Here is an 18983-nt window from a genome sequence, read left to right as displayed (position 1 = left end):
CTGAGTGATGGTTGTTCTACATTTTAGTTGTAATTTTGATGTGGTTGTGCAAAGAGGTGAGCCATGTCTGACTATGTCACCATCTTGACCAGAAGCCTTAACAATCTTTAAATGTACATTACAGCATTATTCACTATATGCACATTGTTGTACAGTGAATGGGTCTCTAAAATATCTTGCCCTGGCTGGTGTAGCTCAGTGGATTGAGCGCCTGCCTGTGAACCAAAGGGTCATTGGTTCGATTCCCAGTCAGGGCACATGCCTGGGTTACGGGCCAGGTCCCCAGTGGGGGACATGTGAGAGGCATCCACATATAGATGCTTTTCTCCCTCTCTTTCCACCTCTCTTCCCCCTCTCTAAAAAAATAAATAAACAAATAATTTTAAAAAATAATAAAATATGTTTATCTTGCATGATCGAAACTCTAGACCCATTGAACAACAACTCCCTGTGTCCTGCTTCCCCCAGCCCCCGACAACAACCATTTTACTTTCTGTTTCGATGAGTTTGATTACTTTAGACGCCTCATAAAAGTGTGATCATTCAATATTTGTCTTTTTGTAATTGGCTTATTTTACTTAATAATATTTTCAAGTTTTATCCATGTTGTAGCACATCAAAGGATATCCTTCCTTTTCAAGGCTGCATAGTATTCCACCATACATTTATACCACCTTTTGTTCATCCTTTCATTCATCTGTCGATGGACATTTGGGTTGCTTTCACCTCTTGACTACTGTGAATATGCTGCTATGAATATGCATGTGCAAATGTCTCTTTAAGATCCTGTTTTCAGTTCTTTTGGATATACACCCAGAAGTGAGATTTCTGGGTCATAAGATAGTTCTATTTTTAATTTTTTTTGCGGAACCTCCATACTGTTTTCCATAGTGGCTGCATCATTTTATATTCCTACGAAGTCTGCACAATTGTTCCAGTTTATCCACATCTTCACCAGTGCCTGTTATTTTCTGCTTTTTAAAAATTTTCTCTTTTTAAAAAAATTGAATTTATTGGGGTAACATTGGTTAATAAAATTATAAAGGTTTCAGGGGTACGATTCTATAATATGTCATCTGTATATTGTATTGTGTGTTCACCACCCCAAGTCAAGTCTCCTTCTATCTCCCCCTTTTACTCCCTGTTTACACTCTCCTACCTCCTCCCTACCTTTTCCCTCTGATAATCACCACACTGTTGTCTGTCTATAAGTTTCTGGGTCTTTTTTGCTTAATCCCTTCACCTTTTTTACTTAATCCCCCATCCTCCTCCCCTCTGACAACTGTCAGTCAGTTCTCTATATCTCTGTGTCTGTTTCTATTTTGTTTTAGTTTATTTTGTTTATTAGATTCCACATGTAAGTGAAATCATCTAGTATTTGTCTTTCTCTGACTGGCTTATTTCACTTAGCATAATACTCTCCAGATCCATCCATGCAATCCCAAAAGGTAAGATTTTTTTTTTTTTACTGTTGTGTAGTATTCCATTGTGTAAATGTACCACAGCCTTTTTCTCCACTCATCTACTGATGGGTAGTTGGGTTACTTCCATATCTTGGCTATTGTAAATAACGCTGCAATGAACGTAAGGGTGCATATACTCTTTCACGTTAGTGTCTCGGGTTTCTTTGCATATATTCCCAGAAGAGCAATTATTGAATCATAAGGTAGTTCCATTTTTAATTTTTTTGAGATAACTCGATACCGCTTTCCACAGTGGCTGCACCAGTCTGCATTCCCACCAACAGTGCACTAGGGTCCCCTTTTCTCCACATCCTCACCAGCACTTGTTTGTTGATTTATTGATAATAGCCATTCTGATAGGTGTGAGGTAGTCTCTCATCGTGGTTTTACTTTCTATTTTTCTGATGACTAGTGATGTCGAACATCTTGTCATATATGTTTATCAACTATCTCTATGTCCTTTTTGGAGAAGTGTCTAGTCAGGTCCTTTGCCCATTTTTTAAACTGGATTGTTTGGTTTTTTGGCATTGAGTTTTATAAGTTCTTTATAAATTTTGAATATGAGCCCCTTATCAGATGTATCACTGGTGAATATGTTCTCCCATTCAGGGGGTTGTTTTTATTTTACTGATGGTTTCCTTTGTGTGCAAAAACTTTTTAGTTGGATGTAGTCCAATTTGTTTATTTTTTCTTTTGTTTCCCTTGCCCACAGAGACAGATCGGAAAGAACAGTGCTATGAGAAATGCCTGAGACCTTACTGCTCTGATTTTTGGATTGTGGTCATCCTATTGGGTGCGAGGTGATAGATATGTCACTGTTGTTTTGATTTGAGATTCCCTATTGGTTAGTGATGGGTAGGCATCTTTTTTATATACTTGTTGGCTCTGTATATCTTTGATTATTGTATATCTTTGGAGAACTGTCTATTCATGTCCTTTGCCTATTTTTAAATTGTTTATTTATTGTCACCAAGTTATACAAGTTCTTATATGTTGTGGATATTAACCTCTTATCCAATATATGGTTTGCAAATATTTTCATCCATTCTGTAGTTTGTCTTTTTACTCTATGGATTGTTGCTTTTGCTACAAAGAAATTTTTAAGTTTGATGTAGTCCCTATGCCTGTTTTTACTTTTGTTACTTGTGCTTTTGATGTCATACCCACGTAATCACTGTCCATTCCAATGTCATGAAGATTTACCCCTGTTTTCTCCTAGGAGTTTTATAGTTTCCAGTCTTATGTTTAGGTCTTTAATTCATTTTGAGTTAATTTTTGTATATGGTGTAAGATAAGATCCATCTTCACTATTTTCCATATGAATATCCAATTTTCTCATCACTATTTGTTGAATAGACGATCTTTTTCCCATTGTGTAGTCTTGGTAACCTTGTCAAAGGTCATTTGACTATTTATGTGAAGGTTTATTTCTGGGTTCTCTGTTTTGTTCCATTGATCTCTATGTCTGTCTCTATGCCAATAAAAGACTTTGGATTATTGTACTTTGTAGTGTGCTTTGAAATCAGAAAGTGAGAGTCTTCCGGCTTTTCTTTCTCAAGATTATTTTGGCTATTCAGGGTTTTTGAGATAAGAATTTGCATGAATTTTGGAATTTTTTTTTTCTATTTCTGCAAAATGCCATTGGAGTTTTTATGGGACATTGAATCCGTAGATCACTTTAGGTAGTACAGACATTTTAACAATGCCAGGTCTTCCAGTCCATGAACACGGCGCATCTTTCCATTTATTCGTGTCTTCTTTAATTCCTGTCGTCAATCTTTTGTAACTTCCAGTGTGCAAGTCTTTTGTCTCCTTGGTCTAGTTTATTCCTGAGTATGTTATTCTTTCTGATGCTATCGCAAATGGGATTGTGTTCATAATTTCATTTTCTCTTATGCTCATTTCAAAATCTTCATTTTACAAATGAGAAAACAGAGACTCAGAGTCATGGGGTGAGTTTAGTATGTGCACCAGGATTTGGCTCCAGCTCCTGCGCCACATGGCAGTAGTGAGATGGATGCAGAGCAGAAACCCCCTCCCTTTGCCCCATTCAATTCCTGACTTGGGGAGCAAAGGTAAAAGCAGGGCCCTAGGTCACAGGAGTCTTTTCGTGGGGCCTCACAGCAGCTAAAGCTCCTGATCTCAGGTCTGTGAGTGGCTCAGCTGGCCAAGGAGTGGTTGGCTACAGCTTGGTCTAGGAGAGATAGGATGGGCCTTGGAGTTCAAAACCCCATCTGCTACTGTTCCACTGTGTGACTGTGGACAAGTCTGTTTCCCTCGCTGACTTTACTTTCTTCCATGGAAACACGGGCATTTTGCAAAGCTTACCTCCCAGGGCTGATTCAAGGAGGAAATGTGATCACAGATAAGAGTGTCTGTACACTTAACTGGTAAGTCACACCCAATGCCCTGAGCTTAGGTGCCTTGGCTCTGGCTCCCCTCCAGTCTCACCCTCCCCACAGAGTAAGGAGTCCTTGGATCCATGTGGGGCTTGGAATCTGTGTCCTTCCCACACTCCCTTTCTTGCCCATAATCTGCTGGTGAATGCACCCCCAGGCTTGCTTACATGAACTTGGAAGTGACTTATAGCTTATAAATATTTAGACATTTGCACTTTTGACCACATATGGCCCCACAAATGTTAGGGGCCAGTCTGACTGGTAAACCCAACTTCCCAACCCACAGTCCGCACTGGGGAAGTAACCAGCATGTACTTCCTTCTGCCCAGATCCTGGTAGTCCCTCCCCTCTGACTGTCCAGCTTTCTCAGGTTCCTTAGGGACTGGGAATATTAGACGGGATGGGAATGGTAGACAGAGGGGGGTGGGGTTGGGGCTGAATGTTCTGCGGGACAGAGGGTGGGAGATCAAGATGAGAAAACAGAGACTCAGAGTCATGGGGTGAGTTTAGTATGTGCACCAGGATTTGGCTCCAGCTCCTGCACCACATGGCAGGAGCTTTTTGTCTCCAAGAATTTAATGGCCTACCTAGCCCACCCACAGCTGAGCGCGGGGCTTGGGCCTGCTGCCCTGCCTTGACCCATCAGGGAGTTGTACCCACATGTCAAGTGGTTTGAGCTGCCTCCTCCTTCACCCTGCAAACACTCATTCCCTTCCTGAGCTGTGGAAAGCTTTGTTGACATTAATCTAGAGGCCTGTCTGGAGCTGGCAGGAAAGCCAGTGGTGAGTTAGAATCCCTGGGGTCCGTGATGACCCATAGTTCCCTCCCTGGGCTCCAAGGAGCTGGGCCAGTGGACAGAGTATGGCCTGGCTATTTGTGACCACTTTGCATACTTACCTCTGGAACTATTATTAGGATTGTAAGATCGTGTAGATGAAGAAACTGAGGTTCAGAGAGGTGAAATCACCTGCCCACAGTCACACAGCAAGTAAATGGCAGAGCCAGGTATAAACCCAGCTCTTTCTGCCTCCAGAAGCCTTGTTCTCCCCGTGCTACTACACCTCCTCCAGTGAGACTAGATACCTTTCCTTCACACCTGTTTCCTCTGACCTGAGGCTTGGCCATTCATTCAGTCATTCAGTCCCCAGTGCCAGACATGAGGACAATGAAGTAAAAAAGATCTAATCTCTGTCTTCAAGGAGCTCCCAGCCTGGTGAGAAAATGGCCACAGAAATCAATACCACCTACTGCGTCAGGCGTGACACGGAGCAGTGTGCCCAGTACCGTGGTGACTCAGAGAGGAGGACAACTCATTCTGCCTGGGGCAATCAGGGAAGGCGGCCCAGAGAAAGCACTCTTTCGATTAGGTCTTAAAGGATGAGTAAGAGTTTGCTAGATACAGCAACAGGCAAAAGCCATGCTCAGTAGGGGCCACAGCATTTGCCCAGGCCCAGAGGTTTGAGGAGGAATCGAGTTCTTAAGAGAAGCAGCAAGAAGTTCAGTGTGGCTGAAGTAAAGGGTGAGTAGCAATAGAGGCTGGCGGAAGAGGAGGTGGGAAAGGAGCTTGGACTTCCTCCTGGGCAGTGGGGAGTCATGGAAGGTGTTAGATCAGGCAGGTAGGTGGCTGGCGGTGTGTTGAGACACAGTGCTTCTCAATCTTCAGTGGGCATGTGAATCACCTGGGAATCTTGTTAAGAGACAGATCAATACAACAGGTCCGGGGTAGCACTGGAGATTCTGCAGGTCTAACAAGCCCATAGGTGATGCTGATGCTTCTGGTCCAAGGGCTGCAGTTTGAGCAGTGAGACTTGGAGGCTCAGTCTGCCTTGTGTGGAAGTTGCTATGGGGAACAGGCAGCCAATTGTATCTTATGTCACTGGATGGATTGGTTCTCTACCGTCTTCTTGGGTGAGCCCTCTTGCAGCTCTCATGAAGGGGTCGGTCTTGTCGGTTGTTAGATATTTTTCCACTGTACAAATGCTTACCAAGCTCCTGCTCTGGCTGAGCTTGTGCTACATGCTGGGGATGAAGAGAAAACTTGGAAATGCCAATTTCTGACCCATGTCACTATCATCTCTTGCCTCCAAAATGGTCTCTTGATGCTTCTGCTCCTGTCCCCACCGTCTACTCTTTGCCCAGCACCCAGAGCAAGTTGGATCGTGTTTCTCACCTGCCTGACATACTCCCGTGGCTCTTTAATGCTCAAAGAATAAACTTTGAATGCCTTGTCATGGCGACCTGGGGGCTGTTGCTCTCTGATCTCACTTCACTCTTTCCAATTCTCATACCTCTAGAGCCATGCTGACCTTTTGGTTCCTCGAACATGACAAATTTATTCCTGTTTCAGAATATGATGGACTAGTTCCTACTGCAGGCCCTTTTTACACATGATACACTTTGCCTGGAACAATTCCAGGTTTTCTCTTGACTTATTTCTCTCCACTTTTTAGATTTCAGCCAGGGGAAGATATAAGTTTTGCAGGACCATAAAACGTATCCAATTTGGGGGGCCCCCTTTGAATAAAAGATACCAAATTACAAATACACAATTAGATACAAGACCTAGGAAGGGGACTTGAATGTCAGACTTTATTGGCTTCATGGCAAATCGGCATCTGGTTTTGTTTATGTCACCTCCTCTGAGAAGCCTTCCCTGGTCACTCTATTTAAAGAGTCCTACCCACTTTTCATCATGTCACTATTTCTATTTCTCTTATTGAATTCATCACAATTTGAAATTGTATGTATTTATATCTTTAGTTACTTCTCTCTACTTATTTCAAATTATTAAGCTTCTCGAATGAGAATTTGACAGTTCACCACCTTGCTTCTTGTTCACTCTTCAACTCATGCTTAGGAAACAGGTCTCCCTCTAATCACGTGAGATAGGATCCCGTGTTGCCATATCCAATATTTGCTTTTCTGTCTGCATTGTACTGGGTGGGCCAAAAAGTGCATTTAGTTTTTTCCATAAGATGGCTCTAGTAGCACTTAGTTGTCTTCAACTTCATTCAAAATAATTTTGTTAGATTGTATTGTGACAGCTGTCATCTCAGCGTGCATTTAAAAAAAAACTTATCAAAATTGGTGAATTTTTGTGCAGACATTTTAATATTGAAGGTGGAAGAAAATACGCAACATTTTCAACATATTATGCTTTATTATTTCAAGAAAGGTAAAAACGCAACTGAAACACAAAAAAGGATTTGTGCCGTGTATGGAGAAGGTGCGGTGACTGATCGAACGTGTTAAAAGTGGTTTGTGAAGTTTTGTGCTGGAGACTTGTTGCTGGACGATGCTCCACGGTTGGGTAGACCAGTTGACAGCGATCAAGTAGAGACATTAACTGAGAACAATCAATGTTATACCCTATGGGAGATAGCCGACATACTCAAAATATCCAAATCAGTAAAGTTATTGGTGAAAATGAAAAATGTGACTTTTTGGCCAACCTAATACTTGATTTCCCTGTAACTTTCTTTTCACGTCACAGGCCTCTTGCTCCCACATTCCTGGAATTTCCTCATTAGGTCCCCAGCATGGCACCCCCCTCTTTTCCTACCTCTCTGACCATTCTGTCTTTGCCGCCTTCATAGGTTTCTCCTCCTCTGACTTGTCTTTTCATGGTGATTCTTCAGGACTTAGCCTCGGATCCTCCTGGATGTTTCACAGGCACTCTGAATGAGATATGTCCCCAGATGAATTCATCTGCCCCACCCCCACGCTGGTCCTCCTCAGGTCCTCTCCATGAAGATAGACAGCACCCCAGCCCCAATCAGCTGGACCAGAAACCTGGCGGTCCTTCACTCCTCCCTTTCTATCACCCAGCATCCCATCCATCACTGAATCCTGTCCATTTGATCTCCCAAATAACTCTCACAACCATGAATAACTGCCCTCCATCAGTGCTGCCGTGGTCCAGGCCTCCGCTGGCCCTGCAGACGATTGCAGTGGCTGTCTCCCTGCATCAGGGCCGAAGCCTCTCCAGTCATTCTGTACACGGCAGTCAGAGCCGTCTTCCCCAGACCCAGATCCAGCCCTGTCCTTTCCAAGCTCTATCCTTCATGACTTCCCATTTGCTGCAGAATCAAGTTCAAACTCCTTATCCTAATAGGCAAGACCCTCCTTAAGTTGACAGATGCTGACTTTGTAGGCCCTGTCTCTCCTCAGCCCCCTCCCCCACCCCCCCACACATGACATTATAGCCAAACTCAATGTCTCCATTTCCCTGAGAACAAGGCAGCTGCTCTCTGATTCTTCCAGGTCTGGTATGTGCTGTCCCCCCGCCTGGTGTCCTCATCAGGCTAACTCCTTCTTTTCCTGCACCATAGACAAGGTCATTCCTGACCCTCAAGTCAGGGCTCGAAGCACCATCTCAAAATTTCTCTGGCATCTGGAACCTCTCACACCATAACACTTGTCCCTTGTCTATTTCTGAATCTCTTGCAAAAAGGTCTGTGAGCCACCAAAGGGCAGGAACTGTTCTATTCTCCGAGGCCTTCAGACTCTGCCCAGGGCCTGGAGCGGCGGGCGCTTGTCCAATGAATGAGTGCCTCAGTGAGAGCTGGGCCTGCCTGTGCATGTGCCTTGTTCACGTGGTGAAAAGACTTTTTAAAAAAACCAATTAATGCAAAAAAATAAAAGTCCATGAACAAAATGCCATATTTTAAAATTGAGGTAACATAGGTTAATAACACTATGTAAGTTTCAGGTACACATTATAATTTGATAGCTCTCTACACTGCAGCGTGCATACCACCAAAAATCTAGTTTCCATCTATCACCATACATTTGACCCCCTTTACCCACTTCACCCTCCCCCCATCCCCTTGCCATTCTGTCAATTTGTTGTCTGTATCTATGAGTTTGTCAAAATACCAACATTTCATTTTATTTTACTGTTTTTTTGGGGGGGCGCAGGGGCTTTGAGCTTTTATTGGATTATAATCAGATTAAAAAGCATGGGGGTGCTGTCGTGAGGCCCCTGGGCTGTTGGGGCGTTGTAACCAAGGCTGCAGTTTGTTCCAGTGTTATCTCCGGCCTGTGGCTGTGGGGAGTGGTTAGTTCTGTTCTTGCTTTCCAGTAATTCCCAGTCCTGGAAAGACCACCATGAACCACGTGACCAAGCAACATACCAGGCCTTTTCTCCCAGGAACTCTTCTTGGCTTTGAAAGTCAACCTTAATTCCTTAAGGCTTTCTGGTTACATCCAGAGTCCTGGCATGACTTCCTTAAGAGTTGCCACATTCTGGAGGGAGTAGGCAGGAAGAAAAATATAAATGTTTCAATATTGCTTATGAGGGTATACTTTACACATTGTTCTAGAGAAAAAACTAGTTTTCTTATATCGATTGAAGATGGGTGAGGAGGAGGCTGTCCCCACAGTCTGGAGAGATGGAGAAGGATCACAGCCCTCTCTCCGAACCTCACAGAGACAGCGTTAGGGGGTCAGCCTGGGGTGAGCTTCCGCTGCCCACTGCTCCTCTAGTTGCCAGTCTCAGGAGGCCAGAGGAGAGGGAGAAATAGAGCATATCTCCGTATGGGCCACCAGAACGTTAGGGTGGTCGGTGACACAGGCTGTGAAAGAATTTACAAAGAGGAGAGGTGTAGAGAGTAGTTTTTATTCACTCTCCAAGAAAGGGGAGGGGCGTGGAGTGGAGAGATACAGCAAAATACCACAATTTGAAGCGTAGACAGGAACATGACTGTGCCAGGCAGAGCTGTATTATAGTCTGAGGCAAAAGGAAGAATCAGTAATACTGCTTTTGATTTTTTTAAAGATGGCATCAAAATTTCATTGATTTTGATTCCTGAATTGTTTGGTGACCCCTTACATTTAGTACCTAAGTGAGTGCCTCACAAGACTTACCCTCCCTAGTCCTGGTCCTGGGGGGAAAGACTTTCTCAACGAGCCTGGGCAGGCTTGCCACAATGGGCTGGGGCCAGGAGGATGTCTTGTGTTGAGTTTTCTGGCTGGAGAGGGACAGTTTCTGGAGGAGACTTTCCCCCAACCCACTGAGCTGGAACCTAAACCAGGGAGAGGAAGGGACTGACTTGGGGAAGAGGTAGGTGTGGTGTGGGGGATGGGTAGGGATGTGACTTCCTCAAACACTCATATTGAGGAGCACCACACACTCCCAGCTATGGGCTGCCTCCTCACCTCTCTCAGACCCCGGGAACAGGGTCCCTCCAGGCATGGGGGTCCAGCAGGAGAAAGAAATCAAGCCAGTCTCAAATGAATGGGCATTTTGTGAGAGAGAGAGGAGGACCTGACTGAGGTTGTGGAGGAGTAATTTTCAAATCTTCTGGTCTCGGGATCTCTTTATAGCATTAAAAATTTTTTAGGGCTCCAGCAAGCTTTTGTTTATATGGGTCATTTCTATCAATGTTTACCATATTCAAAATTAAGACATTCTAAAAAAGTTTACATATAGAAACCAATAATAAACCCATTCCATGTTAACATAAATAACATTCTTAGTGAAAAATAGCTAAAATTTTCAAAACAAACATTTTAGGGAGAAGAGTAGCATTTATTTACAATTTTTGCAAATCACGTCAATGTTAGGTTTGATAGAACACAGCTGGATTCTTACATCTGCTTCTGTATTCAATCTGTGGTGATATGTCATTTTGGCCAAAATACATGAAGAACATTTGGCCTCGCACAGACAGGTATTTGTAAAGGGAGGGATATTTTAATGTCTTTTTCAGATCATTGGTGACGCTTTTCTTCAATAATACATCAGAGCTTCACAAATGGTCGTTTCTTAAAGGTTAGTTGCAGTGCGGAACCTGGATCATACCATGCAACTTTTTGTAATTTGTTACCCTGTGAGGTATTGGCATATCTGACCCTTTGAATCTTTTACCTATGCAGAATTTTAAAATATTATATCTTCCGATATATTATTGGGAAAATATCGGTTCACTAAATTATGCAGGTCTTTGAAATATCGACCTTCCATTATAAGATATGAAAATTGCATTTATTAATATCAGTACCAATCTCATCAGAAAATTCTTTAAGTATTGGAAAGCTGTCAAGCTCCTGCTGGCACATACAATTTTTCCAAAAATTCAAATTTCCCTTGAAAACTTGAATTTTATCATTGGCAATAAATAGTTTGTTTTCCTTGAAGTAACAGGTTCACTCCCTCATATGTGGGAAAACGTCTGCCAGATACTCAAGTCTGAAAAAACACAGTTGGCCATTTTTTCTAATGATAATAGTGATCCTCAAAAAAGTTCATCTCATAGCTCAAACAATCACTTAAGTGTTTTCCCCGAAGACAAACAATTTACCCCAGTTCACAGCAGAAATGTTTCATGTGGCCTTCCCACCTTGATGCAGATTAAAAAAGACGGGAGGAGGATGGGGGCTAGGTGAGAAGGGTGAAGGGATTAAGCAAAGAAAAAAAAAAAGCCTCATGGACACAGACAACAGTGTGGGGACTGCCAGAGGGCAGGGGGTGGGGAGCGGCAGGAGAAGGGAAAGGGGGTAATGGTGATGGGAGACTGGACTTGGGGTGGTGAACACACGCTACAATATACAGATGATATGTTGTAAGATTATATACCTGACATCTGTATCATTTTTAACCAATCTCACCCCAATAAATTCAAGAAAAAAAAATAACAGATGTGTACTCATCTTTTTAAAAAAGATGTGTATGCACCCTGGCTGGTGTGGCTCAGTGGATTGAGCATGGGCCTGCGAACCAGAGAGTCGCCAGTTTGATTCCCAGTCAGGGCACATGCCTGGGTCTTCCACCGGGTCCCCAGTGGGGGGCACGTGAGAGGCAACCACACACTGATGTTTCTCTCCCTCTCTTTCTCCTTCCCTTCCCCAATCTCTAAAAATAAATAAATAAATATTTTTAAAAAGATGCATACTCAAGATTTAATAAAATTAATAATTTCCTTGCTTTACCAAGGACATTTTAATGTGATTTAAAGAGAAATTGGCTTTAAAAAAAAAAAACCCAGAGTGCATGGCTATAAAGAATCTGACTCCTACTGTAGCTTGGTGCTGCTGCCTTGATTTTCGCCAAGGAGCTAGCAGTTTTGCAACATTAATGCAAATGTCAGCATAGTGAAAAAGGCATATAATGTATTACTATGACAATAGTTTTGACTTCATGGATCCCCTAAACATCTTGGAAATATTCCTCTCTCCTCAATCTGTGGACCCGCTTTAAGAACTGTTATCCTAGAGCTCTGGGATCAGATGGCAGAGCTCCCTTTGGTGGTGGAAAAGGTCCCACAGCATAAAACTATGTAATTCAAATCAACAACGTGCCTTGAGGGTGACTTATAGTTTCTAAAGAAATCACAATGAATTATTGGAATAATGGAAGACCTTTATTAAATAAATACCTTTATTTAATTCAACACAGGCAAACCATGACCACAGTAAATGGAGCCAAGCACAAAAATTTTCTCAATCAACAAAATTCCTATTAGAACGAGTTGTTTCTTTAAACTTACCTGTTTAAGTATCTACAGGCTTCTTCCAATGTTTCCAGTGCTGAAACTGAGCTGCCATTGATTTCATTAAATGTCATATGTAATTCCTTTAATTTTTTTTTATTTAGAAGGAAAATGAATTGGAAGAGGCCATCAATTTCAGAGTTTTAAAAATACACACAATAGGATTCTTGGAACTGATGAAATAAGATAGCCCCTTGTAGGCCCTTCATTAATCAAAATTCTCATGTGGTCTTCCAGGTGCAGACAAGCAGGACAGTGACCAGCTGCCTTGTCCGGGCCAGAGCGATGGAGACAAATGATTCCTCTCGTGTAGACTCTGAGTTCCGATACACCCTCTTCCCGATTTTTTACAGTATCATCTTTGTGCTGGGGGTCATCGCCAATAGCTACGTGCTGTGGGTCTTCGTCCACCTATACCCTTCCAAGAAACTCAATGAGATAAAGATCTTCATGGTGAACCTCACCATGGCTGACCTGCTCTTCTTGGTCACCCTGCCCCTGTGGATCATCTACTACTACCACGAAGGCGACTGGATTCTTCCTAAATACCTGTGCAATCTGGCCGGCTGCTTCTTCTTCATTAACACCTACTGCTCAGTGGCTTTCCTGGCCGTCATCACTTACAACCGCTACCAGGCGGTGACGAAGCCCATCAAGACTGCTCAGGCCACCACCCGCAAGCGTGGCATCTGTTTGTCCCTGGTCATCTGGGTGTCCATCGTGGCCGCTGCAGCCTACTTCTTCGTCCTGGACTCCACCAACGTAGTGCTCAACAAGACCGGCACAGGCAACATCACCCGCTGCTTTGAACATTACGAGAAGGGCAGCATCCCAGTCCTCATCATTCACATCTTCCTCGTGTTTGGCTTTCTCCTAGTCTTCCTCCTCATCCTCTTCTGCAACCTGGTCATCATCCGCACGCTGCTCACACAGCCCATGCCGATGCAGCGCAACATGGAGGTCAAGCACCGGGCGCTATGGATGGTCTGCACGGTGCTGGCTGTGTTCATCATATGCTTTGTACCTCACCACATGGTGCAGCTGCCCTGGACCCTGGCCGAGCTGGGCTACCAGAACAGCCACTTCCACCAGTCTATTAACGATGCACATCAGGTCACCCTCTGCCTCCTCAGCACCAACTGTGTCTTAGACCCCGTCATCTACTGTTTCCTCACCAAGAAGTTCCGCAAGCACTTTACCGAGAGGTTCCACAGCATGCGCAGCAGCCGGAAGTGCCCCCTGGCCACTATGGAGACGGGCACCGAGGTGGTCTTGCCGCTCAACCACGTCCCGGCCAATTCCCTCAAAAATTAGCCAGGCCCAGAGACTTCTCCTTCATGGACATCATGACTGACATGGGGGGAAGAAGGGATATTTGCTGTGGTCTAGGCGCCTCCTCCCTGGGCACTGGGCGGCCCATTAGATATGGGGGCTACCTCCCCAAGGTGGGGATGGTAAAAGCCAGACTTCTGGAAATCCCGAACTGGAATGAGTCCCTTGAGCCACCTTTGGGCACCTGCCATGGTAACCTTGGCCGGTGACCTCCTCCTGAGTGCCTGCATCTGAGAGCTCTGGAAGGAAAGTCAGAGCTGGGGCAGGACTTGGGGGCTGAGCCACCCAGTTCACCCTACAGGACAGCAGCCCAAGCCAGGGTGGGCAACCACTCCCTTTACCACTGGAAAGGCAGAGAAAGGGGTTTCGGGAATGGGACACTCTCCTGGCGATGTGGCAGTATCTCTGGGACAGAATTTTGAGATAAGATGGTGCCACCCTGTCTCCACCCACAGGCACAAGGTCTTTGTAACCTTTCTTAGGAAAGTGGCTTGGTGGAAACTCCTCCCAACTCACCCAACAACATGTCCTGAATGGTAACCAGAGAAGAAAAAATGTGCAGAGACCAAACTCTAGGATGGGGAGCTTGTTTCCTGAGGCAGATGTATCTCCCTGCACAGGCCTCTGGCCTGGGTTGGCTCTGGGGCCATGGGAGAAACACGATCGCCAAATCCATCTGTCCGTCTCAATAATGGACCTTGATGAAGTACCTGCTGTCGGGCAACCACCCACTGCAGGAGGGCAAAATCCTCTCAAGGCTGAACTCTGGCCATCCAGGGTGCCGAGATGCCCAGAGGCTTCCATGGAAATGGGAGCTTTGGCTGGCAGGTGCCTGTGTGGGGGAGGGGCCCTGGAGTGGAAGGAGCCTGTCAAGTCTCCTCCCTGCCTCGATTTCTAGGGGATCCCTCCTAATTTAGCTTCTAGGAGGTGGGAGGAGCAGTTATGGTCCCAAGGGCCAGCAGGCACTTTGAGTTCTGGGTGCAGAAGAGAAGTGTCGGCTTCTCCAGGATCTCTAGATGTCTGCTTGTGGTTTTCGGCATGTAAGTCCAAACGAGCCTCGCCTTGCACCCTGAGCTGAGTACCCGCAGTATGGATCTGGCGGCCTCAGACCCAGGGCTTGGAAGAGCCTTCTCTGGTTTCCAGAGCCTTGTGGGCCTTCTAAGAAATCTTCTTCCCTTCCCTATAGTGTCCCCATAAATTGGGATCCTTGTTTTCTGTCTCCTGGGCAAGCACTGGATTGATGATTTTGATAACTGCCTCCCAATGGGCCAGTAAACCACTTGTGTTCACAATGGTAGCTGTGGGCGGGACTTCCCTGATGGTGACCAGGTAGATAGTGCGGCGTCCTAGAGCTTTGGTGTCACAGAGACCCAGGTTCAAGTCTCGCCTTTGTCACTTCCTGCTGAGGGACTGGGAGCTGAATTTCCTACCTCATGGGGTTGTTCTGAGCAGCGAATTAAGTTGCTGAGGCAGATACCTCTTGGTCAGGGTGCCTGCTCATCCCAGATTCTCCCTTCTGAGAATTTGTTCCCCGTAATCCTCCTGTAGGAGTTGAATGGATGAAAGGTGAGCTAGTCAAGTTCTCTCAGGAATAAGTAGCAAGATTCAAGGGTGCTCTTTCAGGCTCTGCAGGTCACTCACCTGAAGAGAATGAACTCTGGAGCCGTGAGTGTGTGCGTCTACGTGTGTGTGTCTGTGCTGGGGCTGGGAGCGTGGCGGAGGGTAGTCACCTACATGTGTGTACTAGAAAAGGAGATGCACAGAGCAAAGCAGAGACCAGAGGGAGACCCCCAAAGCCTGGAGGGGGGGGTGCTACCAGGGGCCTGCGGCTCTCCCCCTCCAGGCCAAGCCCTTTTGAGGCATTACTGCACTTTTTCCTTTGGGGCCTGTGAGGGTTCTTGGTTAGGATACCTTCTCTTATTTTGCTTAAGATGATTTGAGTTATCTGTTACTTGCAACCAAAAGTGTTCGGAATGAGATAAACGCTTATATGCTAAAGCACAGTGTTTCTCAAACGTCAGGGTTTGTGTACCCCCTTTGCAATTTTTGCAATATCTATGTACCAGCTGTATGTTTGCTTAATAAATATTTTTCTTTAAATTGGGTCACTTTTGAAAACTTCGATTATTCAAAAGGGTGTTTTATAACTAAATTGTAAACAAAAACGAATGCCACCTGCCACACACAGAAGGTAAACTTAAAGCATAATTATTAAAATTGAAATATTCAGGGTGTCCTGTCTAAGTCACCTCATATGCCCCCAGGGACTTGCAGAGTGGACTTTAGGAAACATTGCTATAATGTGTATGAAGTGCCCGAGGTCTGAATTCAGTAAGTGCTCAATTAAGAGTAAGTGGACAGTCTAACTCCCTTGCTTCTTCCAGAATGCTGCCTCAACACGCAGGGCAGGGTCTCGTTCCTACCCAGGGCCCCTGGAGGAGTATTTCAGTCTGTGGCCCACGCTACAGCCCTGCTGGTCACCGTACTGTCTGAATACAGCCACGTTTACTCCCCCTGTGGTCTCTGCTTGTTCGTGAACTCGGATGCTCTCTCTTCTTTTTGCCCAGAATATTCCTTATAGACAACCTTCCCGAAGGCTTCCAGGCAGGGTCATTGCCTTTCTCCTAGCAGCATTTGAGGGCTGGAAGGGTCTAACTTTTTTGTATCTTAATGACTATGGTCATTGAAGTTTATGCATTTCAATGTCTGTCTTCCCTTTCCTGGGGCAGGAACTGAATCTTACTCATCAGTGTCTTGGCAGTTCCTCACAAAAGGCCTGGAATTGAGATCAGTCTGTCTCCAAAGCTCACTGCTTTCCCAGGGTGTAGCATCTACAGACATATTGACATTTATAAGCACTTACTTTGAAAGGGTTTAAGAGACTCTTCAGGGACAGGTTGAAAAGGAATTTAATAATACATATCCTTCCAAAGTTCTCTGTTCATACTTAAGGGAAGATGTCAGGGATTTTCAGAGGGTCAGAACGTTTTGGAGCTGCACGGGTCCAATCAGTTTATCTAACTAAGGGGAACCTGGAATTCAGAACGGCCAAATGATTGTAGAAATTACACAGCATGGAACTGCAGCGAACACAGAATTGGTTGCTAAGCTCTGTGTCTCACTTCTTGCAATGATGACAGGGATGATAGGAAAAGCGCATCTGTAATTATTTTGAAGAAACAAAATCACCAGTCAGGATTTCTAAGCCATCTTGGAAGTCAAGAAGGCCTTACCCTCTATTTCCTCCTTATCCCAGCTTTCCCCTCAGGGCGTTTCACCAGTGATCTCATCTGGGGAATGTTGGCACAAGCAAGACCTGCCCCACCCACAAAGATGCGTGATAGATGTGAGAGTGGTAAGTGTAAGTGTTGGGGGAAAAGCCCAAAAGCCTAAATTCAGGAATGATTCCCAAAAACTGACACATGGCCTTATTTAAATTCTTAAGAACTTCAAAAGGAGAAACTTACATACATGGGCAAAGCAGCTGTCTGCTCCCAGTGGTGGCCGGTCGGAAAAAAATCCACTCCGTCCCAGAACAGGGTCTCTTTTTTGATAGGGGATTAATAGTAACACCACATGGTGGGTAGTCGTGGAGACCACCAGAAAGAACAATGCATTTCTTAGTTAACAGATAACATCAGGCAGTTATCCACACTCTATATATTCATTAACCTCCTTCCTAGGGGCATGCCATTTATTTTTGGGCAGCGTTCCAGCTTTCTGGGTAATCAGTCAAGACCGGGGCTACAGAGCGTTCAACGGTCACAGAAGTTCAAACAGAGAGTCCCGCATTTCCCAGACACCTTTACCATTGGGAGCCACATTGCATCTCTGACTTCCCCTACAGTTGGTCACCGTTGACTAGAACTGGTCATGTTTATGCTGCTTTTTACTCATCTATGTTATATCTGTGCTTGAGACCTGTGGCAAAAAATAGGTACAATAAAATCCTCTTGTAAAATATAACTGGTTTTTTTGTGCAGACTTGTATTTTTGTGACACTAATTATGTTTCCCCTAACATCCTGCCAGCAAGCCATCCCCCCACCTACCCAGTCGTTCATCCATCAGCCTGTCCATCACGTATGCATGCATCCATCCAGATATCCGACAAACACCAATGGAGTACGTATGTTGGTCCAGTAATGTTGCCAAGCACAGTTTTTATTTGGTGTCTCACATCCTCCATGAAAGGCGGGTGATCCCATCCCCGCAGAAATGGATGGAATAAATAAGGACCTGAGCTGACCGAATATGACAGTGGCTGCCTCCCAGGTACTTGGGCACAGAGGAAAGGGGACTACTTTTTGTTAAGCCCCAGATGTTTGCTTGCCACCTTCACAAAGCTTATCCCATGAATCCTTACAACCACTACAGAATTGATATTTTCGTACCATTTTACAGATGGGGAAGTTGAGGCCTGCAGGGGTTCTGTGATTATTTTTGAAGATTTTATTTATTTATTTTTAGACGGAGGGGAAGGGAGGGAGAGAGGGAAAGAAACATCTATGCATGGTTGCCTCTCACGTGCCCCCTACTGAGGACCTGGCCCCACAACCCAGGCATCTGCCCTGACTGGGAATCAAACCGCAACCCTTTGGTTCGCAGGCTGGCACTCAATCCACTGAGCCACACCAGCCAGGGCAGTTCCATGATTTGTAATGGTAAAAGAGCTAGTAAGTGGCAGAATAATATTTAAACCCAGATCTGTCTTAGTAAGTATGGGTCCCTTTCCTTCTCTCTTCCCCACCATGTGACTGTGATTTTGCTCAAGTCCGTCTAGGCACTGTCCTAGCTTTGGTGTATGCTGAGGTAGGAGTCTCCCGAGGATCATAGCAGCTGGCAAGGGCCCCTGCCCCGCTGCTTCCAGCTTCCTGTCTGAGTTGGGGGCTCTGACGTCTGGCAGCAATGACCCCTTCCCCACAGGTGCAGCTCCTGTGGTCAGTGAGGGGGGCACTCCTGCAGGTGGACGGTGGATGTGAATGCAGTGCTTCGAAAAACTTTTGAAGCCAGAAAGTCATTGTCACTGAAGCTAGAAGGTGCATTAAGTGGTCACCTGGATCTTGACCTCTCTGTAAGGGGAGGGAAACAGGTGAACACTCAGTAGTTACGGACCGCTTATTGTGTCCAGGGCACTGTGAGGGGGACTTCACATCACTACCTGCGGACAGAACTGACTCTTCCCTCCATCTGAATCACTTTTTCCCCCGGATATCTGTGTGGCTTACTCTCCTGACTTCTTCAAGGTGTTACTGAAATGCCCCCCTCTCAGTGAGGTCTGCCTTCACCACCTTATTT

General features: G+C 45.1%; 1 protein-coding gene across 4 annotated transcripts in view; it reads left to right on the top strand.

Annotated features, from left to right (window-relative positions):
* PTAFR (platelet activating factor receptor) overlaps window positions 1-15791 on the top strand; it is a 34398-nt gene extending 18607 nt beyond the window's left edge. For 3 of the 4 annotated variants that reach the window (XM_045190945.3, XM_045190944.3, XM_045190941.2), the window contains one exon: window positions 12592-15791. In XM_045190945.3, the coding sequence (XP_045046880.1) occupies window positions 12640-13668 (1029 nt within the window). In that variant the 5' untranslated portion in view covers window positions 12592-12639 and the 3' untranslated portion in view covers window positions 13669-15791. Of the gene's footprint in view, window positions 1-5275; window positions 5382-12591 lie in introns of those variants that run through there. The other variant, XM_045190942.2, reaches the window with a different exon arrangement.
* Window positions 15792-18983: the final 3192 nt, after the last annotated feature.

This window comes from Desmodus rotundus, chromosome 3 (assembly GCF_022682495.2).
Source record: "Desmodus rotundus isolate HL8 chromosome 3, HLdesRot8A.1, whole genome shotgun sequence".
Lineage (NCBI taxonomy): Eukaryota > Metazoa > Chordata > Mammalia > Chiroptera > Phyllostomidae > Desmodus > Desmodus rotundus.
The sequence above is the reverse complement of the archived record's forward strand: the minus strand, read 5'-3'. Positions and strand labels throughout refer to the sequence as shown.